The sequence below is a fragment of the Cupressus sempervirens genome, chromosome 9 (genome assembly GCF_028749045.1).
Source record: "Cupressus sempervirens isolate cs-2001-9-10 chromosome 9, ASM2874904v1, whole genome shotgun sequence".
NCBI lineage: Eukaryota > Viridiplantae > Streptophyta > Pinopsida > Cupressales > Cupressaceae > Cupressus > Cupressus sempervirens.
This window is the reverse complement of record NC_143126.1, coordinates 367,124,385-367,151,608: the sequence shown is the minus strand read 5'-3', so window position 1 is coordinate 367,151,608 and position 27,224 is coordinate 367,124,385. Positions and strand designations below refer to the sequence as shown.

At 35.1% G+C, this 27,224-nt stretch overlaps 1 protein-coding gene across 1 annotated transcript in view; it reads left to right on the top strand.

Annotated features, from left to right (window-relative positions):
- The first annotated feature begins 9,304 nt into the window (after window positions 1-9,304).
- The window catches only part of LOC149538821 (uncharacterized), a 196,861-nt gene continuing 178,941 nt past the window's right edge, over window positions 9,305-27,224 (top strand). Inside the window, exon 1 of the mRNA XM_089800146.1 lies at window positions 9,305-9,584. Within this exon, the coding sequence (XP_089656272.1) occupies window positions 9,446-9,584 (139 nt within the window). The 5' untranslated portion in view covers window positions 9,305-9,445. The remainder of the gene's footprint in view (window positions 9,585-27,224) is intronic.

Sequence of the window (27,224 nt, the reverse complement as noted above, 5' to 3'; positions counted from 1 at the left end):
GATTGCATCTCATCTCTTAAATTGTTGAAACTCTAATTGCATATATAAGAAGAAGTGTTTTGACAACCTTGCTTACCAGTATCTCATCTTCTATCTTTCCTCCTGAGGCCCTAATTGCATACACACAGGCTTTGATTCTATCGCTATACTTTGCAATGTTCTCACCCTCTCTCATCCTCATTTGATTAGATTAACCTCTAAGACTTTCTACCTTATCTCTCCTCACATTTTCATCACCTCCATATATAACTTTCAACTTCATCCACATCTCATAAGTAGTACCATAGTCTTTGACTTCATCAAATTCAACATAGTTGAGAGTTGAAGCAATATCAATCATCATAATGTTATGATTCTTCTTTTCTATAATTTCTTCAACAATAATAATTCCAATAGGTGGTAGATACTTGGTGTCTAGGTACTTTAGGCCTGAGTCTCCAATGGTTGCCAAATGCAATCTCATGAGTTCCTATCATGCCTTGAAGTTATCTCTATTTAGCTTAGGGATCTCCCTTCTATAAGACATCTTCATCTTTAGCTTAGGTCCTTCAAACCTTCTTTGCAAGCACCAAGAGCTCTAATACCAATTGTTAGAAATATAAAAGGAGTAATTGAGAAGGGAAGGGTGAATTAGTTACCACAAAAATATATCCTAGATCCCTTAGATGTCAATACAAATCAAAACCAAACTTTGTTGAAACCGAAAATACTACTGTAACTTGGTTAGCACTGAATCAATTGAAAAACACTAAGAATCTCTGTTACTTGATAATTACTGAAATTTTTACTTCTTAAGATGTTTAGTGTTATTAACCACAATTAACTTAGTTGCAAAAATAGAAAGCAAATAACACGAACACATATGGCACTAGGACTTAATGTAATAACACAATTTGGGAAAAACCACCAATTACAACTAGTTACTATTTTTCGCTCTTCTGAAGTGAGCCCTATTAGGAGCCAACCCTGTTAAAGGTTACAAAATACATTGTTAGGTGTGACCCTATTAAAAGATTTAATCACCCTGTTAGGAGTGGCCTTGTTAGAGGTCTTTAGACACTTCAATCTAGAAATGTCACCTTGTTAGAGGATTTGGCAAATAGTTGTTAAGCTAACTCTGTTAAGAGATTTGATACACTGCTACAATTATTAGAGAATAACAATGATATGACCTGATTGCTAATGCAATTGTATTGCTAATTTTAGATCTCTGTTTGGGCTTGAATACTTGATCCTCCTTGATTAGATAAAACTTTGCAGCTTGGTCAACTCAGGATACTTTGCTATCCTTCCAATTCGCTTCCTTGGTTTATCTTTTCAATCCCATGCTTCTCACTTCAATCCCACAACTTAACATTATATTTATATTCTTTGCCTTGTCAAGTCAGCTTGAATACACTTACAAATATCCAATATTCATCCCTTAAGTCTGCAAGACTTAACAAATAAATTCATCAAACTGAATATGTCGAATCAAGAAAATCCTTCGTTAGCTGACCCAGCTTGGTCAATACTAACTTAGAAAAAATGACTTTCTTTAGACTTCCTTTGTTAACTGCGAGAACTTTATTAACACTACATCATGAACTGAATTTCCTTTGTTAACCAAGTGAGCTTGGTTAACACTAGTTCCTTGCCAACTTCCCTTTGGCACCCTAGTGAACTTGACAGACACCATCTTCCTACAAACTTCCTTTGGTGCCCGAGTGAACTTGACATTAACTATGTTCAAACTCAATCATCTCTATAATGCTCAACAGACACTGAAAACTATTTTCATTGCCCGAGTGAGCCTGACAGACATTGACTGGTAAAGACTTGACATTTTATGTAACATCAAAGGCAATATACAATTGAACAATTATTTTCAACAATGATATTCTTATTTTAGATTCAATCTTCTTTCTCATCTTCATCTCTGTAGAACTCCTCCTTTGGATAATCTGTCTTCCTTTACTATTTGTCTCAGTTTGGTAATCTTCTCCTTTATCAGTAGTCTTCTCCCCCTTTGACATACATTTCTCTTACCATTCATTATATTCTCCCCCTTGACAACAATGCCAAAGGTCATTATAAATTTCAACATGAAACTTATAAAACCTTGTAGTTATCCTTGTGCCTTACATGTATAAATTACTTCAATTTCATCACAATCAACTTCACAACTTCATAAATTTTCTTAAAGTTTGAACACTTCTGCATCAACTCTGTAAAGTTATTACAATTCATCCATGAATTGATGCAACATGCAACTTCTCCTAGTGAATTTTGCATAGGGATAGGACCCCCAATTTACCTCTTAGATACTCAAAGGTATCCATAGGTAGTGGCTTAGTAAATATATCAACAAATTGCTCTAGACTTCACATATTTAAGCCTCACTTTTTTCTCTTGTGCTTTCTCCCTTAAGTAATGATATTTGATTGATATGTATTTATTTTTACTTGCATCACTGGATTTTTTGAAATATTTATGGAACTTGTATTATCAGAGCAAACAGTGATCGGCTCAGTTACCTCTTCATAAATTCCTTCCAACAATTGTTTGATCCATACTATATTTGAACAATTGATTGCAACATCAACATATTTGGCTCCAACATTAGATTGTGAAATATAAGTATGTTTCTTCCTTATGCATGTAATAAACTTTTATCCTAGAAAGAAATCTCCACCACTTGCACTTTTTCTATCATCAAAATTTTTAGCCCAATCAACATCAATATAGACTTTAAGATTAAAGTCATCCTCTTGTTTACACCATAGGCCATAATATTTAGTTCCCTTAAGATATTTGAATATCCTTTTTATAGTCATCATATGTATTTCCCATGGATTAGATGAAAACCTTGCAACAATTCTAACAACGAGTGCAATGTCTAGTCTACTATGTACAACATACTATAGCTTTCGAATCATTGATTTGTATAGTGTTTGATCAACCTCGCCAATAGTGTCTTCTTTTGATAATTTTGATCCAATCACCATAGGTGTACACGTTGGCTTGGATTCATCCATCCCCAATGTTTTCAAGATTTCTTTCACATACTTATACTTAGTAACATATATACCTTTCATTGTTTGATGAGCTTATAATCCAATAATTTTTTTTAATCTCTCCAAACATTGACATTTTTGATTCAATACTCATTTGTTCAAAAAATGTCTTACTCAACATGTCATTTCTTCCAAATATTGTATCATCAAAAAATATTTTAGCAATCAACTTCATATCTTCAGATTCATTCTTCGAATATAGATTACTATTTTCACTTGTTCTAGAAAATCCAATCTTAATCAAACAAGAGTGTAATCTTTCATACCATGCTCTAGGGGCTTGTTTTAATCCATATACTGTTTTGTTCAACTTGTATACCATGTTATTCTTTTCAAATTCGATGAATCCTTCTAGTTGTTAATTGTAGACTTCCTCTTCAAGTATTCCATTTAAAAATGCATACTTTACATCTATTCGATATACCTTAACTTTCTTGTATGTAGCATAAGTCAAATGTGTCCTTACTCCTTCCAATCTTGCCACAGGTGCAAAAGTTTCACCATGGTCAATTCCTTCTTCTTGTACATATCCTTTGAAAACTAATATTGCCTTGTTCCTTACCACCTCTCCATTTTCATTCAGCTTGTTTTTGAAAATCCATTTGGTTCCAGTCACATTTTTATTTGTAGGTCTCGATATGAGTGTCCATGTATTATTTTTCTCAATTTGATCAATCTCCTTATTCATAGCATTAACCAACATTCATCATCCAATGCATATTTTATTGTTCTAGGTTCAAAATCAGCTATTAAACATGTACCTTCTCTTATCTTGCTTCTTGTTTGCACTCCAACACTTCTATCTATAATTATTTGTTCAGGTGGATGGTTCTTCCTCATATATTTGGCCAATATAGGTTTATTTCTCTCATTCTCAATATTTTCTCCACTAGCTAGAGGTTCAACTTCCTACTTGGGTTGTACAATCTAGTGCTTGGGTATAATTATCTATGACTTGGGTGTCCTTATCTAGTTCTCGGTAGCTTTGTGTTATAACTCAGGTAGAGTATCAGGTGCCTCTTCATAGCCATAAACAAACTTGTTGTAATCTCCAAGTTCTTTCTTGATTTCCATATCATTCCTCTTTACAAACTCAAAAAATCTTATATTTGCACTTTAAATCATCTTGTTAGTAGCCTTGTTCAAACATTTGTAAACTTTACTCTTAGATGAATAACCAAGGAATATATCTTCATCTCCTTTAACATCAAGTTTACCATTCCTAGTGTCTTTATGAATATAACACCTACTTCCAAAGATTTTGAAATAACTTAAATTCGGTATATGACCATACCATAGTTCATAGGGTGTCTTGTTCGATTTTTCTTCAATTGAACTCGATTGAGAGTATAAACAATAGTACTGATAGCTTCTCTCCATAATATCTAAGAGACCTTATTCTCAATCATTAAAGTCTCTGAACAATCCATGATAGATTTATTTCTCCTTTTAGCAATACCATTTTGTTCTGGTGTCCTCAGTGTAGATAATTGTCTTTTGATACCATTCTCAACACAAAAGTTAGTAAGTTCAACAAACATAAATTCACCACCTCTATGAAATCTTAAACATTTCAAGAATTTACTAGTTTCCTTTTCAACTCTAGCTTTATACCATTTGAACATATCAAAAGAATGTGATTTCACTTTCATGAACATTACAATCATCATCCTTGAATAATCATCCACAAAATATATGAAATTTTTATCACCTTAGTAACTATCAACACCAATTGGACTACATAACTTAGTATGCACCAATTCTAGAATATCATTTGAAGTGTATGCCTTACTAGAAAAACTTGACTTTGTCATCTTACCGAGTTGCAATGCTTTACACACAACATTCTCAGGTTTTTGTAGATTCGATAAGCCTCTTACTCTTTTCTTTCTACTAATTTTCACCACATTCTCAAAGTTTACATGACACAATTTTTTATGCCATAACCATACATCCTCAATTCTAGAAAATAAGCATGTCTCAACTACATGATCAAGGTAGAATAATTTACCTTTTGTTTGCATTCTTGTTCCAATCATATTTCCCTCATCATAAAATATCTTGACCTTCCTTTTCTTGAATTCTAGCTTGTAACTAGAGTTATTCAATTGAGCAACACTGAAAAGATTATGTTTAAGTCCTTGAAACCAATATGCATCAACACATTTGATCTTTTCATTCAAAATTAGTGATCCTTTACCTTTCACTAAGTATGGAACATCACTTCCAAACTTAATAGTTCCACCATCATCAACTTCTTTAAATTTATCAAACTGATTTAGTTCACTAGTCATATGATGTAAGCAACCACTATCAATAATCCACAAGTAATTCTTAGTGACATGTGAATTTAGGACAGTGTCATTCTCATACCTTTCATTATTTGGATCTTCCTTGATTGCAACATAGACCATTTCAACTACTTCCTTGTCATTGTGACAACTTGATTCGGTATGCTCTTCCTCAGCAATGTAACATGACTTTTTGCCTTTGTCTTTGTAACCTCTATTTTTTATGTACTTGAAATCTTTCTTGTCATTTCTATTAGACATACCTCTATTAGGAAATTTTACGACAAAGTGACCAATCTCATTACATTTGAAAAATAATAATGGTAGTTTACATTTGTATTTACCTTTACCTCTTGATAACCTTCTTGCAAACAATGCTTCAATATCATCTAGATAATCTTTATTTTTAAACTCACTTTATTCTTTGGTTTTCTTATATTTATTTGAATTGCTAATGGTTAATGAAGACTTAAAAGCATTTCCCATTGTAACCATATTGTTATCATAATTGCTCAACTCAATTGTAGTTAGCCGACCAACTAGACCACCAAGTGTTAGATCATTTCCAAGCATAGCTCCAACTTATTGAATAACATAAACTTTAATAACATAAACATGCAGAAGAGTTCTATGAACTTTACTTATGATTTCAGAATCAACAATATCTCCTACAATAGCTCTAATTGCACTTACAACATCCTTTGTCCAATTCACATATTGAGCAACATTCTCACCTTCTTTCATTCTGATATCATCATACTTGCCTCTCAGGATTTCAACTTTGAATCTTGTTACACTATCATCTCCTCCATATACTAGATTCAGTTTATGCCACATTTGCATAGTTCTTGATATCATCAAATTCAACATCATTGAGAGTAGATGCAGTCTCAAGCATTAGGTTATTATGATTCCCTTCTCATTCATTTCCTCCATAATCAGGGGACCAACATGTGTAGTATATTAATTCTCTAATCAATGTGTGACATTATCTTCAATACCAGAAAGATGTAGCTTTATTCAATCTTTCCATGATGAAAATTTCTCCTTATTTAGCTTTGGTACCTCTCTCTTATACATCTTTGATCTTTAGCTCAAGTTCCTTTAAAATTCTTTCTCTAATCACTTAGCTCTAAAACCAAATTGTTAGATAATTGAGAGGGGGCGGCGTAGGAGGTGAATCAGTTATGTGTAGTTATCATATAGTCCCTTTTAAACATTTGAATACCAAGTAAACATCATAAATATTAACTTCAATCACTTGGTGTAATCATCCAACTTAATACTTAACTCATTCATTGACTTTGTAGTAGACTGTTAACAAACTGTTCCTTGCATTATAGATTCACAGTAAAATTCTAGTTATTACCTAGTGATATCTTAGTTATTACCGAGTTGTAATAAATTGTAAAAACATGTAAAACAACTTGCAACACAAATAAAATTCACACAATTAACATCGTTATTTTAATGTGGACACCCAATGAAGGGAAAAAAACACCTAAGACCGACAACCTAAAAAATTTACTCTTCTAAAGTGAGCTCTACTAGGAGCCAACCTTGTCAAAGGTTACACACACATTGTTAATGTGACCTTGTTAGAGGATTTCAACAAAAGATCATCTAGACCTTATCACTCCCTTTTTTTGACTAAAAATAGTGGCTTGATTTAAAGGACTTACATACACCACTAATCGATGTTACCATATAGGATTTCATAGACTTGTTAGGTCCACTCAGTACTTCTGAGATTTTCTGCTACAATGTTTATATAGTAACAATATAAAGTGATATGTTAGAATATCAACTACCTTTGCTTGTTTAGATCTCTGTTCTTGCTCTTTCTTTGACTTTTGCTCACTTGGCTGATTCTCCCTTTCACTAATTCAACTTCTTATCTTTTCTTTGCTATGCTTGGTTCACCAGGCTCAACACTTCACTTCACCTCACCTTCTTCAACAATTCACACTCACTGCAACTTTAACACTTCAACAATATGATCCGCTTTCAATTCAACAACCAACAACCTAAAATTTTCTTCTTCTCCTTCTTAATTAGTTTTCTCAATGCTTTAGATCCTTCCATCTTTTGTCACTTAATCAACATCATGGATCTTAGAATTATAACACAATTCCTTTATACAAAGAATTTGGACACTTATAAATTATAAAGTTGCATAAAACTTTATGTCCATCCTTATCTTCATTCAATTTCCTTCATCAGATCCTTCTTGAATTTTCTCAGCTATAGATTTTGAAACCAACTTTGGCTCATGCCTTAGACCTTTTTGAACTTTCCAAATTTCTCTCAAAAGTTGGCCTCAGATTCCAATTTTTAAAACTTGTTCATCCAGCTATCACTCGATAAACATAACATTTACTCAGGAAATATAATACTCGGTTAATACTGACTCACTTAGTCAATATTGTATTTTTCTTCTTCCTTTGCTAATTGCTTGGGTAACATTGTAGTTACTCAATGAATATAATGTCCCTTCATTAACCTTGTAACTTAGTTAAGGTCGTGTTCTTTAATACATTGCAACAATACATTATTGTAAAACAATCAAACCATTGATACATTATTTCTGTCTAACTCATTCAAGTACCCATTGAATACCTTATAAATCACTTATGTCTTCATCATACTTTCTTCAAATCCTCTTCATCAATCTAATGATATGGTACTACTCTACTGAGTTAGCATAATGTCTAGCCAACTAAGACTTTGACATAAATGAAAATATAACAATTGATATGACTCTTTTACATACATTCATAACGTCATCACCTAACAATATCCTACTACCAATTACATTACCAGTAGGGGCTAACACAACTAATGCACTTATGATAGATTAAAAGCTCCAAAGGAGTTGGAGAAAGTTTGAGAATATACCAAATAATAATAAATACAAATGTAATTGGTGTAATTCAAATTAGAGCACTATGATGGATTGCATGTTCCATAAAGTTGGATGAAGTTTGAAACTATATTAAATACTAATGCAACTCCAACACAATTTATAAACTTAGAACTAATGTACTTATGATGGATTGTGAGTAACCTAGGAGACATAACTAATTGAGTGGGAAGTTAGCTCTACATTGCCACCCAACTTAGAATATGTGGAAACTTTAACCTCCACTGTTCATGAGGCAATATAACTACTACGACATCTTTGTAGTTATTCCAAAGATCCTTATACAATAAATTATATTTTGAATACCAATACATGAAAATAATATAATATGTACATGATACAATAATCATATTCTAAAACATTAACCCAACATAAAAGAAATGCGATTTAAAATAGGCAAACTACACCATATTTTGTAGCGTTGCACAACATGACATAAATCCCAACCGAGGAAACTGTGGAGAAATGAGATTATTTGGGTCGTGGTAATTAGGGGAGACGACCTAGTAGCCGCCCACGTTCCAATGACCGCTACGTCTACTGTTATAGACCCCCCCAATTACTACTCATAAAAAGTCCCCAAAAATGATAACACATGTACTAATAATTGATCACAAGTGTAAATAATTGATCATTTTTTAGCTTTCTTGGTTGCTGATTTTGGTCCATTTGTGCAAAAAGTACTACTTTTTTGGTGAGTGGCTGTTGGGGGTTGAACATGATGGGTTCTAGGCAAACATTTTAAAATGACATTTTTAGACTACTTCGCACTCTACAAGTTCTAAAGAGAGCTTCGTTAATGTAGAAAAATCGAAAGGTTAGCTTTAAGCTCATCACTCACCTACAAAGATTCACCGAAAAAATTGGCAAATTTTGACTTATAGATTACGAGTTCTAGGTGCCCAAAGTTAACATGAACAGCTACTTGACCCTGTCCCCTAATAGGGGCAATTGATAAATAAATCTAAGGGATAAGTCTTAGTACAGTATATAAATAAGCCTATTTGGATGTCAAATTAGTTGCTTTGGACGCTAGGACCATAACTACAAAGGAGGAAGAGGAAAGGGAAGGCAGGGTAATAGTAGTTAGATGGAGAGGGGAGCGGGAGGAGGCAGAAAATAAAAAGCAGTTGGAATTGGTGCATCAGATCGGGTTTGGGTGCAAAATAGATCCGATGGAGTGGATTCCGTTGCAACGTCTGGATCTGCGGGGGCACAAGCCCAAGCACAAGCAGCACCAGCAGTCGCCTCAATGCGGGACATTTCATTACTCGCAGGCTTTGTTTGCAGTAGCCCTTGACAATTACATTCTTGGTATGCTTCCAGTTAATCGTGATTCCTTTTATCATAATTACGGATTTCAATTATTATCCTCAAATGCAGCGATCAATATAAGAACTTGGAATATAAGATCTTAATAAACAAGGGCCTATGTGCTGGCAAGAAGTATTGTTCAGAATTGAAACTAAATGTCCCATTTTAACCGATTCTCTTTCTGTACATTAGTATCATCATCAGTGCCAGGAGATTTTGTAGATCGCAAAGCTATCGGACATTATTCTCTCATGGACAACAGCTCTCTTTCTTCTCCTGGTCCAACTCTTAGTGTTGACATGTGATTGTATTTAACTCCTTTCACAGCCTTCTGCTCGACTATCTTTATTTGTTGTAATCGATTGCCACAAGTCTTTGCCTGTTAAATATCAAAAAGTTCCCAGATGAGGGGACATAACGAAACCATCAATTACATAATATGACAAACTATGTTCTTGGAGTTTCAAAATAAAAGCTAATTTGCAATTTATAAAATGTTAAATTGAATCCAAGTATACGATTTTCCCATACAACTTCTCTCCGATGACCCTGCCTGGGTCAGTATATTAGTAGAACTTGAAATTGTAGTCTCGACATGTCCGTCAGTGCCAAGGGTCAAATCTGCTCTTTTTTGATAGATCTGATAAACTGGACCCGACGAGAGACATTGTTTTCTTCCATTGTTGCCGATGGAAAGCAACCGGATCAACCAAATTCTCTTTTGACACATCAAAGATTTTCCTTTAATCTTATAAGGAGCAAGGCACACTGCCGACCTTCTTATCAGACAAACTTATTTTTATTTGAATAAGAAAAACCTTAAGCCATTCATTTCCTTTCCTTAGTGCTCCTTTTCATAGAACTTTAGGACTAACTGCAGCACCAACTGCAAGTTTAGGTGCTGTCAAATATAAGCTTCCCCCTTTCCCTTTTTAAAGTTACAGTAAATAAGGGATAAAAATGGAATGAGAGTGCTTATATGTCTTAGCTCCTATGAAACATAAACACAATAGAGATTGCAACAAGAAAAGACTTCCACTGAAAGTATCTGAAATCGAGTGCCTCAAATAGCCGACCAGGTCAATTTTATTTCAGTAGCAGATCACTCCCCATGTCCATCAGTATCATAGTCAACCGACATGGGAAGGTAAACCCAAGTAAATGAGATAGAAAACACGTAGCACAACCTGTCAGCCATAACCAGAGAGCATGAAACTTTCCCATCCCATCTGCCTCGAAAGAGTGTATTAGTGATTATTTTTACACTCTGAATAGTGATTCCTTGAATCTCATCAGTCCTGCCTAGGTCTTGTAGAGCCTAAACTGTAGGGGAATTCAATCATAATTTGTTTTTTCTTGTTCGATGCTAGATCAAGTGGAAGGTTTGTACATAGAATCAAGCATAAGCTTAGATCTTTCCAATCTGTTGATTTGGGAACCAACAAGGGGATTAAATAACTCAACCAATGGAAGATAGAGTACTTGTTTGGAATCTGCCCAACAAAGTGTTAATGTTGTAGCTTCAGTCGAATTAATTAACTATTGTTAGGATTAACCTCAGACAGAAATAACAGTTACATGCAAATATAACCAATATTAGAAAATAATAGATCACACATAAGAGAACACAAGACACCAAGATTTAACGTGGTCCACCCAATCTCTGGGCTACGTCCACCAACAAGAAGTCCAATATTATTATGATTCAGTGATTACAACTTGATTACAATCCATAATCCCTTATAGCTCAATATCGCCGCAAGAAGCAATTTTCGCATCACACCTTATGAAATCCCTAACCCTAACCCTTTTTATACAAGTTTTTTGCCGCTTACAAAATTAGGGCTAGAATAATAGAAAAATAGTAGCCGGCGCCCTTTACAATATAAGGTCATTTTTGGCTTCGGAGGCGCTGCCCCGAAAACCCCACCCTGTACTGTGACAAGGAGTGCACTTGGGGCGCTGCCCCTTGATCCCGTCTTGGGGGCGCTGCCCCCAAACTCTCATAGAAAGAATCTAGAGGGAAACTGCGCCGAATAAACCTCTCAGTTTGATTAGGCTCCACATCACAACAACTATGAAATACGTTGTTATGATTATTGGTTAATCATTCTGATTAATAATCGTTAGACAATTAATGTATACATACCATATATGCGTGTGTCTGTACATACACATATACATATACATGTGTTTATGTATATATAGATATATACATGTGTGTGTCTAATATATATATATATATATATACATATACATATACATATACATATACATATACATATGTATTTATGTATATATAGATATATATGTATTTATGTATATATAGATATATATGTGTGTGTGTGTGTGTGTGTGTGTGTGTGTGTTTGTGTTTTTATATATATATATATATATATATATATATATATACACACAGACACACACACACACACATCTATATAACCACATCAATTATCAATTGTCTAATAATTACTAATTATAAACAATGAAACAATATGTGTTAATACACACACACACACATATCTATATAACCACATCAATTATCAATTGTCTAATAATTACTAATTATAAACAATGAAACAATATGTGTTAATGAATAGACATGTCCCATGAAAGGACATGTCTCTCCTAGTCTCATCCACAATATAAATACAAGAGAGATTGCTGCCTTTGGAAGACATAGAAATCATAGGCAGTGCTATTACACTTGTAACTATCATCTCGTTAACATGTATCAGAGCAGGTTCCTTACCAGACTGTGATATTTAATATTGGAAGCAAAGATTCTACATATTGTTGGGAATAAACATGCAAACTAGCCATCAAAGATAAAGTGTTGTGCATAATTAATGTAAATCCTAACAGTCTTGATGCGTATTTGGAGCTTTTGATCTGTGGAAGATGATTATATTGAACCTTTGTCTTATGTGCTTGTCCCTACAACCAATAGGATTCAAACTAGATATGTGAGAATAATGAGATAGAGGAGATCAACCATTTCAAGCAAATGATTATTATCTGCTAATTTTGGAAAGGCAAAAAGAGAAGAAGACCACAAGGCCACAAAAGTAGCAACATATATTGCAAGTTAGATGTTGTAAGTCTTTGAAAGGAATTGGGCGTCGTGTATCAGATTATACACTGCCTTACACTAAACATCGACAAGCATTAAGGGATATCGTTGACCTATGGGAGAATACTAATATATGAGGAAGAGTGTTTTTTGGAGAATATCAAGGCGATGTTTGGAGGAGGACAACATGTCCTTGGCGGAATTGGCTAGGAAGCCATTAAACCATATTTCATGAAAAAATGTTGATAATTGGATACGGGCTTATTCCCAGCCTTCGTATCGTAGCCAGTTTTTTGGACAGCGTTGAAGAAGTGGGTGTTTGAGTCAGCGTAAGAGATATATGGAGACATAGTTTGCAGTGCCAGATATACAGAGGAAGGATTTTTAGATATCCGGTCAGAAAAGTGGGATATTACCACAACTATGAGTATATGGGAATAACAATTAAGCCTCAGCCAAATATGAGAAGATAATCAACTATGTTACCCCAAGTTTTCGAGACGCGGGGGGAGACGGGGAAATGGGTTTTTGCGACTTTTTTTTTTTGGCGGGGGCAGGGGATGACAAGGTACGGAGTAAACAAATTTTAGATATATTTGGATACAATGGATAGACTGTTTACTCATGCATCGCTGGCTTACAACATAAACTTTACTTAGCTTATAATTGACTCTAGAAAAGAAGGGTTTGATTTCTGATAGTCCCGTAGGGAGTAGAGCATACTCTCTCTACCTTCTTTCAAACTGGACTAGGACTTTTATACAAGACTCACAAACTGGACATTTGATGCTTAAAGGGGAGAGAGCATCCTTATTTATAGCCTTTCTTGAGAGAGTCGGTTCCTTATGCTTCATAGGATGAATGACATGTGTCTCTTCTAGAAAGATTCTACCTTATCACTAAAGAGAGAAGCAAACTCACCAGATAAGGTGCCCATTAATGAATGGACCCCAATATCTTATTGTAAACAGGTAAGTGGCCGACAAACATGTAGGACTTGTACATGTGGGCGATTGCTTTACACCCAAAAGCAGATATGAGGATTTGAGTTTTGATCAAGAGAATTATAACCCCTGTTCCCGTTTACGTGGATGGACTTACATGTCCTTAGCCGTTCGACAAGATTGTTACGATTTGGAATCGCAGATCGTAATAACTACGATGAACAACATGGCTGCTCATACCATTAATTAGAATTAGATCCCGAACCTTGGAGTTCATCTTTTGGGTACAGTTCGGGTTCTTTCCAAGATTTCCAACAAACTTCCCTGATAGTGTGTATTAGATGTTGCTGCTGTCTGGTTGTTCTTGGTTTAATGGAGGTGAAGTGCCGTACTGGAACCATGTTGTCAGTGATGTGTCCTAACCATTCTTCATTAGAGAGATGTTGAAGGTCCCGATGTTTAGGTGGTCCATAGTGTCGCAGAAGCCAAAGATTTACAGGTGATATTTCTCTATCCCAAATCTGGAGTTTGAATAATTTTCCTTCCAACTTCCCTGGTATGAATCAAAGTCGGTCAGAAAAGGCCCCTTAAATAATCTGTCATTAGATCTAAGATTCGAGTTTTCCATTGATTGCGGGAGGGAAATTTGTGATCGTGTAGATGAACTCCCCACTAAGCGCCATAACTGTAGGATAAAATGTCGTGCTCTGTTAACCATTCATAAATTTCTTCATCTGTTTGTATGGGTGAGAACTTTTGTACTATAAGTTCTTGGCTTGAGAGTTTCTGATGAGCAACTAAATGTTGTTTGCAGAAGTGATGATAGTTTCAGACTATATGTGCTGCGTCACTAGTAAGTTCCTGGTTGACTGATGGGTAAGTTGAGGTATGAGTCATGTTACAAATCATATTGACTTGTTTTTCTCCTTGTGATTCTTCTCGACTGAAAAAATCTGCAAAGATGTTAGTTACCCCTAGAATATGGTCAAAGGTATCCAAGAAAACGTAGCAATCTTCCTTTGACTATCTTGTTTTTTGATTCCTTTTGGAAGAAACCTCGGATATTCTGTAAGTCAGACCTGAGTACAAAAGGTTTGTCAGCTATAAACATTTGAAATTGTTTAAAAGCATTTACTATAGCTAATAATTCCTTATGGGTATTGTGATAATTTAGCTCACTTCCTTTGAAGCTGCTAGATGCATATCTAACAATTTCGTCGTGCCCCATCTGACAAAATTTCGTTAAGAACAGCTCCCCAACTAGTGTCACTAGCATCTGTTTCTACTATTTTAGGAAAATTGCCAGGGAGTCTTAATGGTGGCAATTTCTGACATTTCTCCTTAATTCGTTGAATTGCTTCATCATATTTAGGGCTCCAAGGTTCTGGTCTCTTCTTGAGTAGCCGGTCGAGCAATTTTCTATCTTCTGCAATATTCTGATAAAAACCTGCAATATAGTTAACCAAACCAAGGAATCGTAGCAATTCTTTGACTGTAGTAACCGACATAACTTGTATGGACTGTAAGATATGCTGTTGGGCCTCCATTTGTCCCTCGGGTAAGAGCATGATGCCAATAAAGATGATGGTTTCCTAGCAGAAGTGGCATTTATCAGGGTTAAGGAGAAAGCCATATTGGAGGCAGACAAAGAGGAAGGTTTGGAGATGCTGTAGGTGAGTCCTTGGACATTTACTGAAGACTAATATGTCATCTATAAAAGGAAGAATGCATTTAGAGTATGGGCCGAAAATAGCATCCATATGAAATTGAAAGATAGAGGGAGCAGTTTTAATGTCAAATTGGAGAACATTCCATTCATAGAGATGTTGTGGAATTGTAAATGTGGTCTTATAGTGATAATTTGGATGAACATAGATCTGCCAAAACCCCTTAGTTAGACCAAATTTAGAATAAATGTTGGCTCCTTGAATGGTCTGCCATATGTGGTCTTTACTAGGTAATGGATGTTGGTTATCTAACAGACATTTATTGAGTGGCTTATAGTTGACAACCAATCGCTTTTCAGGGAGCTCATTTCCTAATTCATCCTTCTTTGGGACATACATGGGTTGACACGCAAATGATGACTGAGATATAGAAATCATACCTTTCTAAAGAAGTTAAGTTGTGTCCTTTTCTGCCAATTCTGCTTCCTGTTTACTAAGTAGGAAATAGGTTGCTTTGGCCTTGGGTATTATTTCCTTATCTTCTGCATCTTTCTTCAAGGGAAGTCTGGCTTCTAAATTTCTCTTTAATTTTGTTAAGTCTTTTGACATCACCTTTTCCTTGAATTCTATCTGTAATTGCTGGAATTGGTCCTACAGTTGATGTGCCTGTCTAGTAAACCAAACTTGGTGATCTCTTTTCTTTTCCATAAATGCTGGTTTATGCTTGCTGGTTACTGCTTTTGGTTGATGTATACATTCACATGTGTGTCCATTGAGTTTTATGTAATTAGCATGTAGCTCAATGGGTTGCCAATTGCTTACTGCTTCGCTGCCAATTAGACAGTCATAACCTTTTATTTATAATTTACAAATTGAAGATACTAAATAGTACATCAGGAAATTGTAAAGGAGCAAAGCAGGCTAAAGAAGAGGAATCATAAGTTCTGGCAAACCTGATTGTGGTATCATAAGGTTGCCACTTATTAGGTGGAAAGCAATTGAATCTAGCTAGGTTCAAATCAGAACCTGTATCTAACAACAGGTGAAGTTTGTACAGTGTATGTCCTGGGAAATGAATTGACAGAGTAATGCCAGGGCATGGTGTAGATTTTATCATTGAGCACGATTTTTCTCTAGATGAGGATGCGGGAGAACTATTTCCTTTTGTTTGGAGTTCTTCAATATATTCCAAGTTTAATTTCTTGCTCGGACAATTCAGGCAAAACTTTATGTTCTCTTTCTCGTTCTTTGTCTACCTGTAAATTGTCAAGTTCAATAGACGCTGCAAAAAAAACCCTTTTCAAAAATTCCATCTTTCTTGTTGCCATGTTTTGTGGTCAAAATGTCCACAAAACTGTGTGGCTTGCTTCACTTGTTGTCTTGGCTGAACTCTTTTTTTGAGAAGATGTTTCCTCTGGGAAATCCTCAAATTCTTCCTCTGTATCAGGAATATTTTGTCTGATCATTAAGCCTAAGAATTGAGACCTTTTGGAGGACTGAATTGTCCTTTTTTTCTTTCTTTTCTTGTGGATTAGAACTACTGATTCTTTCTTTTGGGCTTTTAAGTTGCTAAGCTCAATTTTTGCTCCTTTCCACTGGCCCTCTGTCAACATCATTTTTGCTAATTTGGGTTCTGTTTCACTTATCCAATCCTTTACCTGATTAAGTTGTTTATGAGGATCTTGGAAATAAATAGTAGTCATCATTCTGCAGATGAACGATACTTCACTATCACTTGACTTGGCTTCTGCAGATTGGAAATTGTCTTCATCCTTTGATGCCTCAGGGAATGGAATGTCATCATCAGAAGAAAGGATGCCATTAATATACTCATAATGCTCTTCAGCACTAATCCCTAGGTCTTATGGGACTCTTCTAATCTTGGCTTTGCCCTTTATTTTTGACCTTTTAGGGCATTTATTTGCATAATGACCTCCTTTACAAATATAACATGTAGGGGTCCAATTCCCTTTTTTTTTTTGAAGGAACGGGAATCCTTCCTTCAGAAATAACCTTATATATACACACACACACACACACACACATATGAATTTTCTAATATATTCATCAATTTCACATTCATCACATAAACATAGTTTAAAATTATCAATTCCATTTATCAAATAATGATTCATCAATGATCATAGGGCATAGCAATTAGCATGTAATTGAATCAACATAGAAAATAACACCATTTTCAATCATCATCTAAGTACTTAGAATACCAATAGTAAGTCATAAATGACTCAAATGAGAGAATGAAAAACATCAACTTTCAACAAAATGAAAATGAAAACATTGAAAAGTTAAAGACTTAAACTTTAAACTTTTAAAGTATCAACTATAGTCTATCAATGATCATACTGATATATAATCATTCCATCAATGTATCAACTATCAATGATCATATAATGTCAAGACAAAACACTACAAGTCTTAAACATCAAAACCAAAATGAAAACAAAGATACTATGGCGGCTGCCCCTAATCATCCATATCAAAGTCACTATTACTATCATCCTAAGCCTCAAACGATGCATTAGGTAATGGAATGCCAAGCAATCTCGACGGTGTGTTGTCCTCATCAACCTAGGTGACGTCCAAGGGATCAATATCCCACCGTAAAGCTGGACCTGTCGATACTCTGGAGTCTTACGATCCTCAAGTCGTAGAGCACTATGCACAACCACTAACTTCTCCACTCGTTTAGAGGTTAGCCTATTCCTCTTCATGGAGTGGATAAAGCTGTATGTAGACCAATTCCTCTCAACAATAGAGGAACTAGCAACCTGCAAGAGGAGATGAATCGCAAGCATCTTTAACTGTGGTGCATATGATCCATGCCATTGCCACCATCCAAAAGGGCTTTTCTGTGCCATCACTGCTCTATCCACCTTTGCCTCTGCTGTGCCAAAGTTTGGACCATCAAGGTTTGTGAAGGCAACCCATTGCTCACAAAGTATACTATATTCCCGAGATGAATACATCTTTTGAAGGGCCTTCATAATCCCACGTCTCACCTTATCATCCTCCCTTGTAGCATACCTTCCAGGCCTAGGCTCATACCATTTTTGATTTAGTGCATAAGCTGCCATGTGAAGTGGAGTATTCATAGCATTCCACCTCCGTAGGAAAATTGGCTTAACGTACTCTTCATATAAGACCAAATCATTATCATGAGCCAAAATTATTTGCTTCATCGTTTGGAGCATGCTGTCCATAGTTTCATATATCTCTCCAAGACTAGGAGAGTGTATCAGCATATCTGATGACATCCACAACAGGAGAGATGATTGAGCAAAGATATCTGCAATGAGAATAAGAACAAAATGTCAAATATCTGTCTTTTCAAAATTAAATGTCTGAAAATCAGATTTTTTGAAATTAAAATCAGATATTTAAAAATCTGAAAAATGAAAGAATTTAATGATTTTCAAGTGAAAATTTAGAATTGACAATGTCTTAGCTCGCAGTGGACCACCGAGTGTCATCAACGATCCTTTGTTTGATGGCTTTTCCTTAAGTAGTGTTTGCTGTAGGCCATCTATTCCACTATGAATTCACTACCATCTGTTGTAGAGCCTCATGCACCTCAACCATCCTCTCTAGCAAAATGTAGTAGCTGGCATATCTTGTCTCTACAGGTTTGAAAAATTCCTTCTTCGAAAACGTCCTGAAGAGAGCAAGTGATGTGTGGTGGTTGCAAATAAACATTTGAATCTCTCTACCTTGTGTCACTACTTCTTTTACCCAAGAGAATTTTCCCATGTCCTTCAATGCATGAACACAATATGGAGTCCAAAAGATGTGCTTGTAAGCACCCTCCACCATCAAACCAGCCAATTTGCACACATGTGCTGAACCAGTCATAACGTGAACCACATTTGAGGGCCCAACCTCTATGGCCTAGAATGCCAAACTGGAAATCTGCATCCTTGTGTTTCCTTGAACAATCAACAACTTTAAGAAAATAAAAGTCAGCTATGGATGTGAGAATGGTATTGATAAGTGGCTGATGTCTAATATCGGTCCACCCATCCATCACAATGGAACCATCAATCTTCATCCGAGTACGCCTCATATCTTCCTTCACCAAACTCACCAAACTCACCTTGGAATATGCTTTATCAAGGAGGGTAGTGTGCAGTTTATGATCTCTAGGGGGTATTGCAGAGGGACTTACTGAGCGTGCATCTTTTATCATTTTCTTGAAGAATGGTGAATGTGCCACATGAAATGGGATGCCATGGGCAAAAGAGAAATCAACGACAAAACTATCTAACATTTTCCGTGCTTGTCCATTGAACGAATCTGTGAAGACCATGAGTAGATGGATGTGAGAGTGGAGACATAACAAAGGGCAAACCTTCAAACTTGTATTAAGCCTCCATGTGTAATCTGTAGCACTCTAATTTTGCATCCTCTTCCAAAGTTTTACAGTATTTAACACCTTTGCCCTTTAACCCCAAGAAATAAGACCACACCCACAGGGAGTTCCCTCTAATTTCACCTTGGCATACATGACATTTATATATCCTACTTCCACCTGAATTTTTCTTTTTGACATCTACTGGATTAACAAGGCAAAGTAGAGGGTTTTAAGGATTGAAAGGGCCTCGTGCAAAGTCTTTTAGGACAACTGAAGGGATTTCAAATTTGTTTGTTTCATGTCTTGATTCACTTGCAACACTTTCACTAACACCCCATATTCCAACTTTTTCAGGCTGCCATTCTTCATCACTACCAGTACCAACGCTGCTGCTGCTATTGCTCATGTTTAATGTTAGGTCAAGAATCTGCAATTCAACAAAAATAAAAATCAGAAATGAAAATTCGAAAGTGAAAATTTACAAAATGACAGTCATTAATAGTTCTTTGTTTAAAAAAAGTATATTTGTTCATCAGATATTCATATACTCATTCTTTGAATCGCTAAAAAACAAGCAGCAACATAGGCTGCTAAAGTTATCATACATACAAAAAAGATCTAGTTTTAGGAATAATAGTAAAACTTTAAAACTTTAAACAATAAACTATAGAACTAAGAAAACTTAGAATCCTAGATAAATGAGTGGTCTCAAGATTTGAAGATAGGGATGCTTTATGCAGTTTCTTGGACCAAAAAGCATGCTACAGAATTAAAAAAAATAATTAATATAGTTTTCTGTAAGAATGCACAACAAGACAAAGTAAAATTAAAAATGAAGCCAGAAAAATTCCTTGAAACATCATAGTCAAAAGAAGGCAGGGAAGAAATAGAGGTCTTCAATTGGCTAGTAACAATGGGAAGAAATATGAATCTTTTAAGTCTTTGAAACTGAAAAACTAGAAACAAAAAAAAGAAAACAATTTGAAACTTAAATCTTACCTCAGAATCACTGTTCGAATGATTGATGCTGGCTGTTCACACTTCAGCATGGCTGTTCACTGTGGGCATAGCTCAAACTGAAGCCCAGGCTGCAGTCGAAATCCCAGGTTGCCTCTGCTGCATTCACCTACAGGCAGCATTCAAAGCTGTGTTCACCTGTTCTTGTGTTGCGATCAAAACAGCCTCTGCTGCTTCCAAAAGTTGCATGCTCGGGCATGGCTAGAGATGAGAAAAAACAATGAACATAACAAACTTTATAAGTTTTGAGTATTAAGACCCAAGTTATATTTATAACATTCTTTTTATAGTTTATTTTATAATGTCTATGACTTCAAAGTGTTGTCAGCCCCCAAAAACGATTTTCTTAATGTAGTTTTGAGTTTAATATTTTTTTAAACAGGAAACCTTTTTGCAGTCCCCGAGATGTTTAGGAAACGCAAATGCAGTCCTTGGGACGGTCAATGAGTTTCGGAAACTTGTTGACTGTTTCCGAAGTCTCGGGGATGCGTTTCCTAGTTTCCTCTCTAGGAGGGGATGGCTGGGAAACACCCCCTGCCATCCCCTGTCCCCGTTTCCAAAACTTGGGGCTTAGGTCTGGCAATGCAACCCTGGGTAATGTAGATAATCAACGACATCAGAGTTTTTTACCAATACAAGAATGGTGACGAGCGCATATGAATGATAACACCAACATATCTAAAACTCAAAATGAAACCTAGTCACTTGTATATTTGGCTATCCTCAGTCACGCATTGTTCAAACAAATAAAATATATACTTAGCAATGACTACAACTACCATTAGTGACATCATATGTTCAGCTCAAATAAGTGAGGATATACTTTGGGAATTGATTAATATCAGAGGTCTGAAATGTTGTATCAGTTCAATAAACTAAGGAGCCATCATCAGTTTGCCAAATAATAATTAAGATTATTGACTACCGGATATCTTTTTCATAGCGCTGATAATAATAGTGTCAATCAAAAAGTGCCAAGAATATTATATATGTCCTTCATTAAACAATCATTTTGACTTCGGACAGTTCGAACAATTTATGAGTATGAGAAGCAATGACTGCATACAATCAGAAATGAGTAATACAATACCCAATTCCACTAGGAAATTTTGTCTTATAATAATGTTGTATCTGGTACTAATAGTAAAGGAACTTCAATTATCAGAGATCATCGAGAATAGCTCATTCTGATTGCAACTAGTGATTTGAGAAGAACATAGTCAAGGAATATCGGAGGATGATAAAATTTCTTTAATTATAAAATTCGTCAAGTCATGCCCATCAACAACTACCATACAAACCAAATAGAGGCTTGCCATTTCATTGTGAGAGAATCGGGATTATGTATTTTTATACCTATGTGATTCATGATTCCTCTACAATCATCCAATTCACCATAGTAGCTTAACATTTGGGAGACATGACATAATATAAGGGATAAAATTGATACCTTTTTAAAGTCACTGGCCATTATAACATTGTATCTCTAGAGAAACCTACTATAATACTTAAGAAGCAAGAACGTTAGTAAGAAATCTAGCAACTCATCCTCTTGGAGAAATAAAAAAGAATGAGTATATGCAACGAGTACTATTAAGCATTGATAACAGAATACTAACATCATTTAAGGGGATCCCAAGTGTAACCAATTAATGAAGACTCTGCCATAATGAGTTAATAGGTATGATATTGGGAATTAATCACTAGACGTCAAATATCAAGAAGATTAAGAAGAATTCTATTAAACAAAGTCTAAAGTATGAACTCCAATTTTGTAAAGGAGATTGAGATATAGATGTGATTCGTCGACTCCCGAAGACTATTATCCTTTGAGTGATGTAAGGGTTATGACTGAACACTTTTAGGGAATTCTAACTTCTCTTGATTGAGAAGCAAGATAAGCTTAAAATAAATTCATAAGGAATATTACAAATATGACCCTAATTAGAAGTGTTGGAGAAAATTGAGTTAGCTTCGAGTTACATTGCAAGCTACCATAGCCATTGAAGGCGGTGATCAATAATACTAGTATCAAACTGTCCCTCCTTGTGTAGAGGGGAGACAATTTGTACATTTAGAACATAGATGGTCTAAATGATGGTAAATAACATGGATATTAAGATCTCATAATTTATCATATAAAAGAATGAATCGAGAAGTATAAGAGATTGCATTCAAGGAAGAAAGATCTTGATGTGTGTAGTCATGAGATTAAACAATGATTGAAAACTCTATAAAAATAGAATAAGTGGGAATTTTACGTTGTGGGGGGAATAATAAACAATGTTGCATTCCCATTGTTTGACTAATGCTTATATGGTGATATTATTTTCCTGATTTGTTGCATATGGACCCTCATTGGAGCAACTTGTATCAAGGATGTTGATGTGAAAATAAGTATTTATTACCTTGAGTATTACATTTATCTACTCATTGTACTCTCTCTTATTTTTATTTCTATACTTACTTGAAAGAGCTATTTGCCTTGATTTTTTCCCTTGTCTTTGGGATGCTCTTGCAAGAAAAGAGGAATGGTTCATTAGGCATATTGTGCAAGACTCAATCTTATGACAATACCTCCAAAGAAGTTTTGATCTAGGATTCATTATTCATCCGATGCTCATAAAATGATGCTATTGGAACAAGAATCTCCTATGATTAGAATTATGAGTATCCTTCTATAAGAAGAGGGAGTCTGGCACCTCCATCAGAGGTAAACTTGGAAGTCAAGAGGTTGATGAATATACTTCGAGCCTTAGAAGGGATCCACATTAACAAGAATGTCTAGAATAGCCAAGCCAGAGGATAAAAAATCCTTAGTTTAGCACGATCACTCATGTTACTATGAGTCAAGGCTTGCTTTCATGTTAAAGGGAGCATATAGTGGATTTGTTTTAGGTTTAATTTTGAGGATCTTAGGAGTAGACTATGTCGAAATGGATTCTCCAATGATCAAGAAACTGTAGCAGTTAGAGGACTATGATTCATGAGATGAAGTTCCATATGTACAGATTAAAAGGTCTTTATGTGAATGCCTAAATTGTAGATGGATACTTGGAATACTATTCATTTAGAGTACATTATCACTAAAGATATGACTACTGATATTTTCTCCAAGCCTTCTGCCAAAGTGAAGTTTGTACATTATTGAAGACAAGCTTGAAGTAATGGATCAAAGCCTTTAGTGAGAGGGAGCCTCATCATCAGAAATTACCTGAGATGTACTTCAATGCATCCTTCTCCATGAGAGAGAAGTTTGAGGTGAAAGCCTTTGTTCCACCCTCTAGAAATGTTCATGGTGAACGTCATGTGAGTTACTACATGACTTTGTGGAAACAACATGGAAGGTGTCGATCTTTAACTGATGTTTGTTTATGGTTACTATAGTAAGATGACGATCTTACAATAGTCTAACCTTCTATCATGATGGATGCCATATGGTTGATATCTAAGTAGATCATGATAGATTATATCTTGTAAATCATTATCAACTGAGAGATAGATGTCGTCACATAGATAGCTATGAGTTGTATTGTATAGATATATCATGGTGGATTTAATATCCGTGGACAAGCCATGATTTGATGTTCCTATAGTAAGTATCATAGAGTGATATGTGTGCAAAATACCTTATGGACATTTGAGTACTTGGTGAATATCACGCGACTTGATATTCTGAGGCCATTATTCTAAGTACTTAGTAAATATCATGTAACTTGATATTTGTAGGTCATTACTCTTGATATCATTATTGTGGATATCAATGCCATATAATTTGATTGTACATATCTCATAGATAACTTTTAATTTGTTGCACTGAGATATGGCATGGTGTAAACTATGAGACATAGTATTAGAGACACAATGTGCAAATATTTTATTGTTAGGCATCGTGAGAGTTGGTGCTAGTGCGCATGCCAAGGAAATAAAGTATGATGAATATCATATGGTTGATATTCCTTGGTGAATTATACTTATGATGATATCGAAAGATAACATCCATATTGGTGGGTATACGTTGATATCCTTAAATACACCATATTCGAAAATATCATATTGAGATGATATCTCTTTGTATTGCTTGAGGGCAAGGTGTGTTAATTCTATAACAATCCTTCCTAGCTAAGAGGTAGTGTTAATGTTGTAGCTTCAGTTGGATTAACTAACTATGAGATACAATCTAATAATTAATAATTATAAATAATGAAATTGTTAATTTTGTAGCTTCAGTTGGATTGATTTAACCATGAGATACATTGTTATGATTACTAGTTAAATCACTTTGGTAAGTAATCATTAGACATTTAATCTATGTTAAAATTAATTCTATACCAATCCTCCCTAGCTAAGAGGGAGTGTTAATGTTGTAGATTTAGTCGGATTTACTAACTATGAGATACATTCGTTATATATATATATATAACTAACAATTGTCTAATAATTACTAATTATAAATAATGAAATTGTTAATTTTGTAGCTTTAGTCGGATTGATTTAACCATGAGATACATTGTTATGATTTCTAGTTAAATCACTCTGGTAAGTAATCATTAGACGTGTAATCTATGTTCCCCCGAGTTTTTGGGGCGGGGACAACAAGGGACAATGGGACGAGTTTCCGGGACGGCAAATTTTTTTGCCAATTTTGGGAATGGTAGGGGACGACATATGGGGACAGCTATATAACAATAGTGAAAATTAAAATATATAGAGAAACTTAAAATATTTATATGAAAACATGGAGAAAGCATGCACTTATACATAATAGAACCTTAAAATACGAGAATCAGCAGAATTCATGTGCCAAATTTGCGTTACTTTGAAAGTCAAAGTTTAATTTGTTCTACAAGTAGAAGTCAAAGTCCCCTAGGTGTCCCCAAGTCTCCGAGACGTTTCCAGGATGGGGACGGCTGAAAATATAACGGGGACACGTCCCGGGGTAACACTGCATTTAATACACACACACACATATATGTAATCAGATATATTTAACAATTATCTAATAAATCATTAGACATTTCATATATATATAATCAAATCTAATTAACAATTGTTTAAGAATTACTATTCATAATATATATTAATGAATAGATATGTCCATGGGACATGTCTCTCCTTGTCTCATCCGCAGTATAAACTCAGAGAGATTGTTGCCTTTGGAAAACACATACATTACAAGCAACACTATTACATTTGCAGCAATCCAACTTAACATGGTATCGGAGATAGTCTGCAAATGTAAGATAGAATTGAACATAAAGGAAGAGATCATAGAAGGGATGAAAATGATGCATAACACCTTGTGAGTTCATTGATTACTGGAACAACATAAACATTCAGGAGAGGAGAGCGTAACATACAAGGATTTAAGTCAGAATTGAGAGTGACATATACAAGACAATTAAAAGGAAAGACCACTGGCTAGGAGATTGGTCGATAACCAATAGACAAGAGAGGAAAGCGTGTTAGATATTCAGATTCAAATAGAGCCATCAACACCAAGCTTACACGTATTGAATAAGGAGACCAAAACATCAGAACATTCCAATTCAGCCATTACAAATAGAGAAGACAGTATCAGGAATATGTCGAATAATACTCATGATTGACAAAGATTTGTATTTAGGTGTATACGACGGATAATCCAGCGGGCGTCTTCTGCAATGGGACGACAGCAAAAGCCATTCTGTAAAATACAATTAAGGTCATTGAAGGAAAAGAACCACCATCTATTCAGAGCATTTAAAGATTATATCTGAAACACAAAAGGGATTCATCTCCTCTTTGGCAATGCTCTGAGGGTAAGGAGTGAAAAAGGACATAGATGGCTATATAAAAATGCCTTTAGTGTCAAACAACGAGTATGGGTATCGAAAGGAGGATTGAAAACTCTATGCAGCTCACAAATTCCATTATGAACCATGCAGAAATTATCAACACAAGACTGTCAATTTCAGAACACCATTAATGGAGTACAAAAACACCCATCATAATATTATTGTTTATTAAGAACAAATATCTCTTAATACAAAGTCCTGCTAAGTGACGTTCGAATTGGCAGAGGCTATTAGGCAGAGGACATCAACGAGACTTTAATCAATTATATGGAAAGATTAGGTAAATGACATATTTTGAATATTCATTGTAAGGTGGAGATGGAGAAAAACATAATATATATATTCTGGGTGGACCTGGTTATTCTTGATAGGAGACATTACAATTTGAAGAGGGGTCTTTAAAGAAAATGAATATATATAAAGGGAAGTGTCAGAAGAAAATTGTTGGCTGACTTTGAAATTGTTGTCTTTACTTGGAGTACTTGGGTGAATATCATGCGACTTGATATTTTGAGGCCATTACTCCTGATATCATGAGATGATATCATTATGGTGGATATCTGCTGGTATCCTTAAATACACCATTTATGAGAATATCACATTGAGATGATATCTCTTTGTATTGCTTGAGGGCAAGGTGTGTTATTTCTATAGCAACCCTCCCTAGCTAAGAGGGAATGTTAATGTTGTAGCTTTAGTTGGCTTGATTTAACCATGAGATACATTGTTT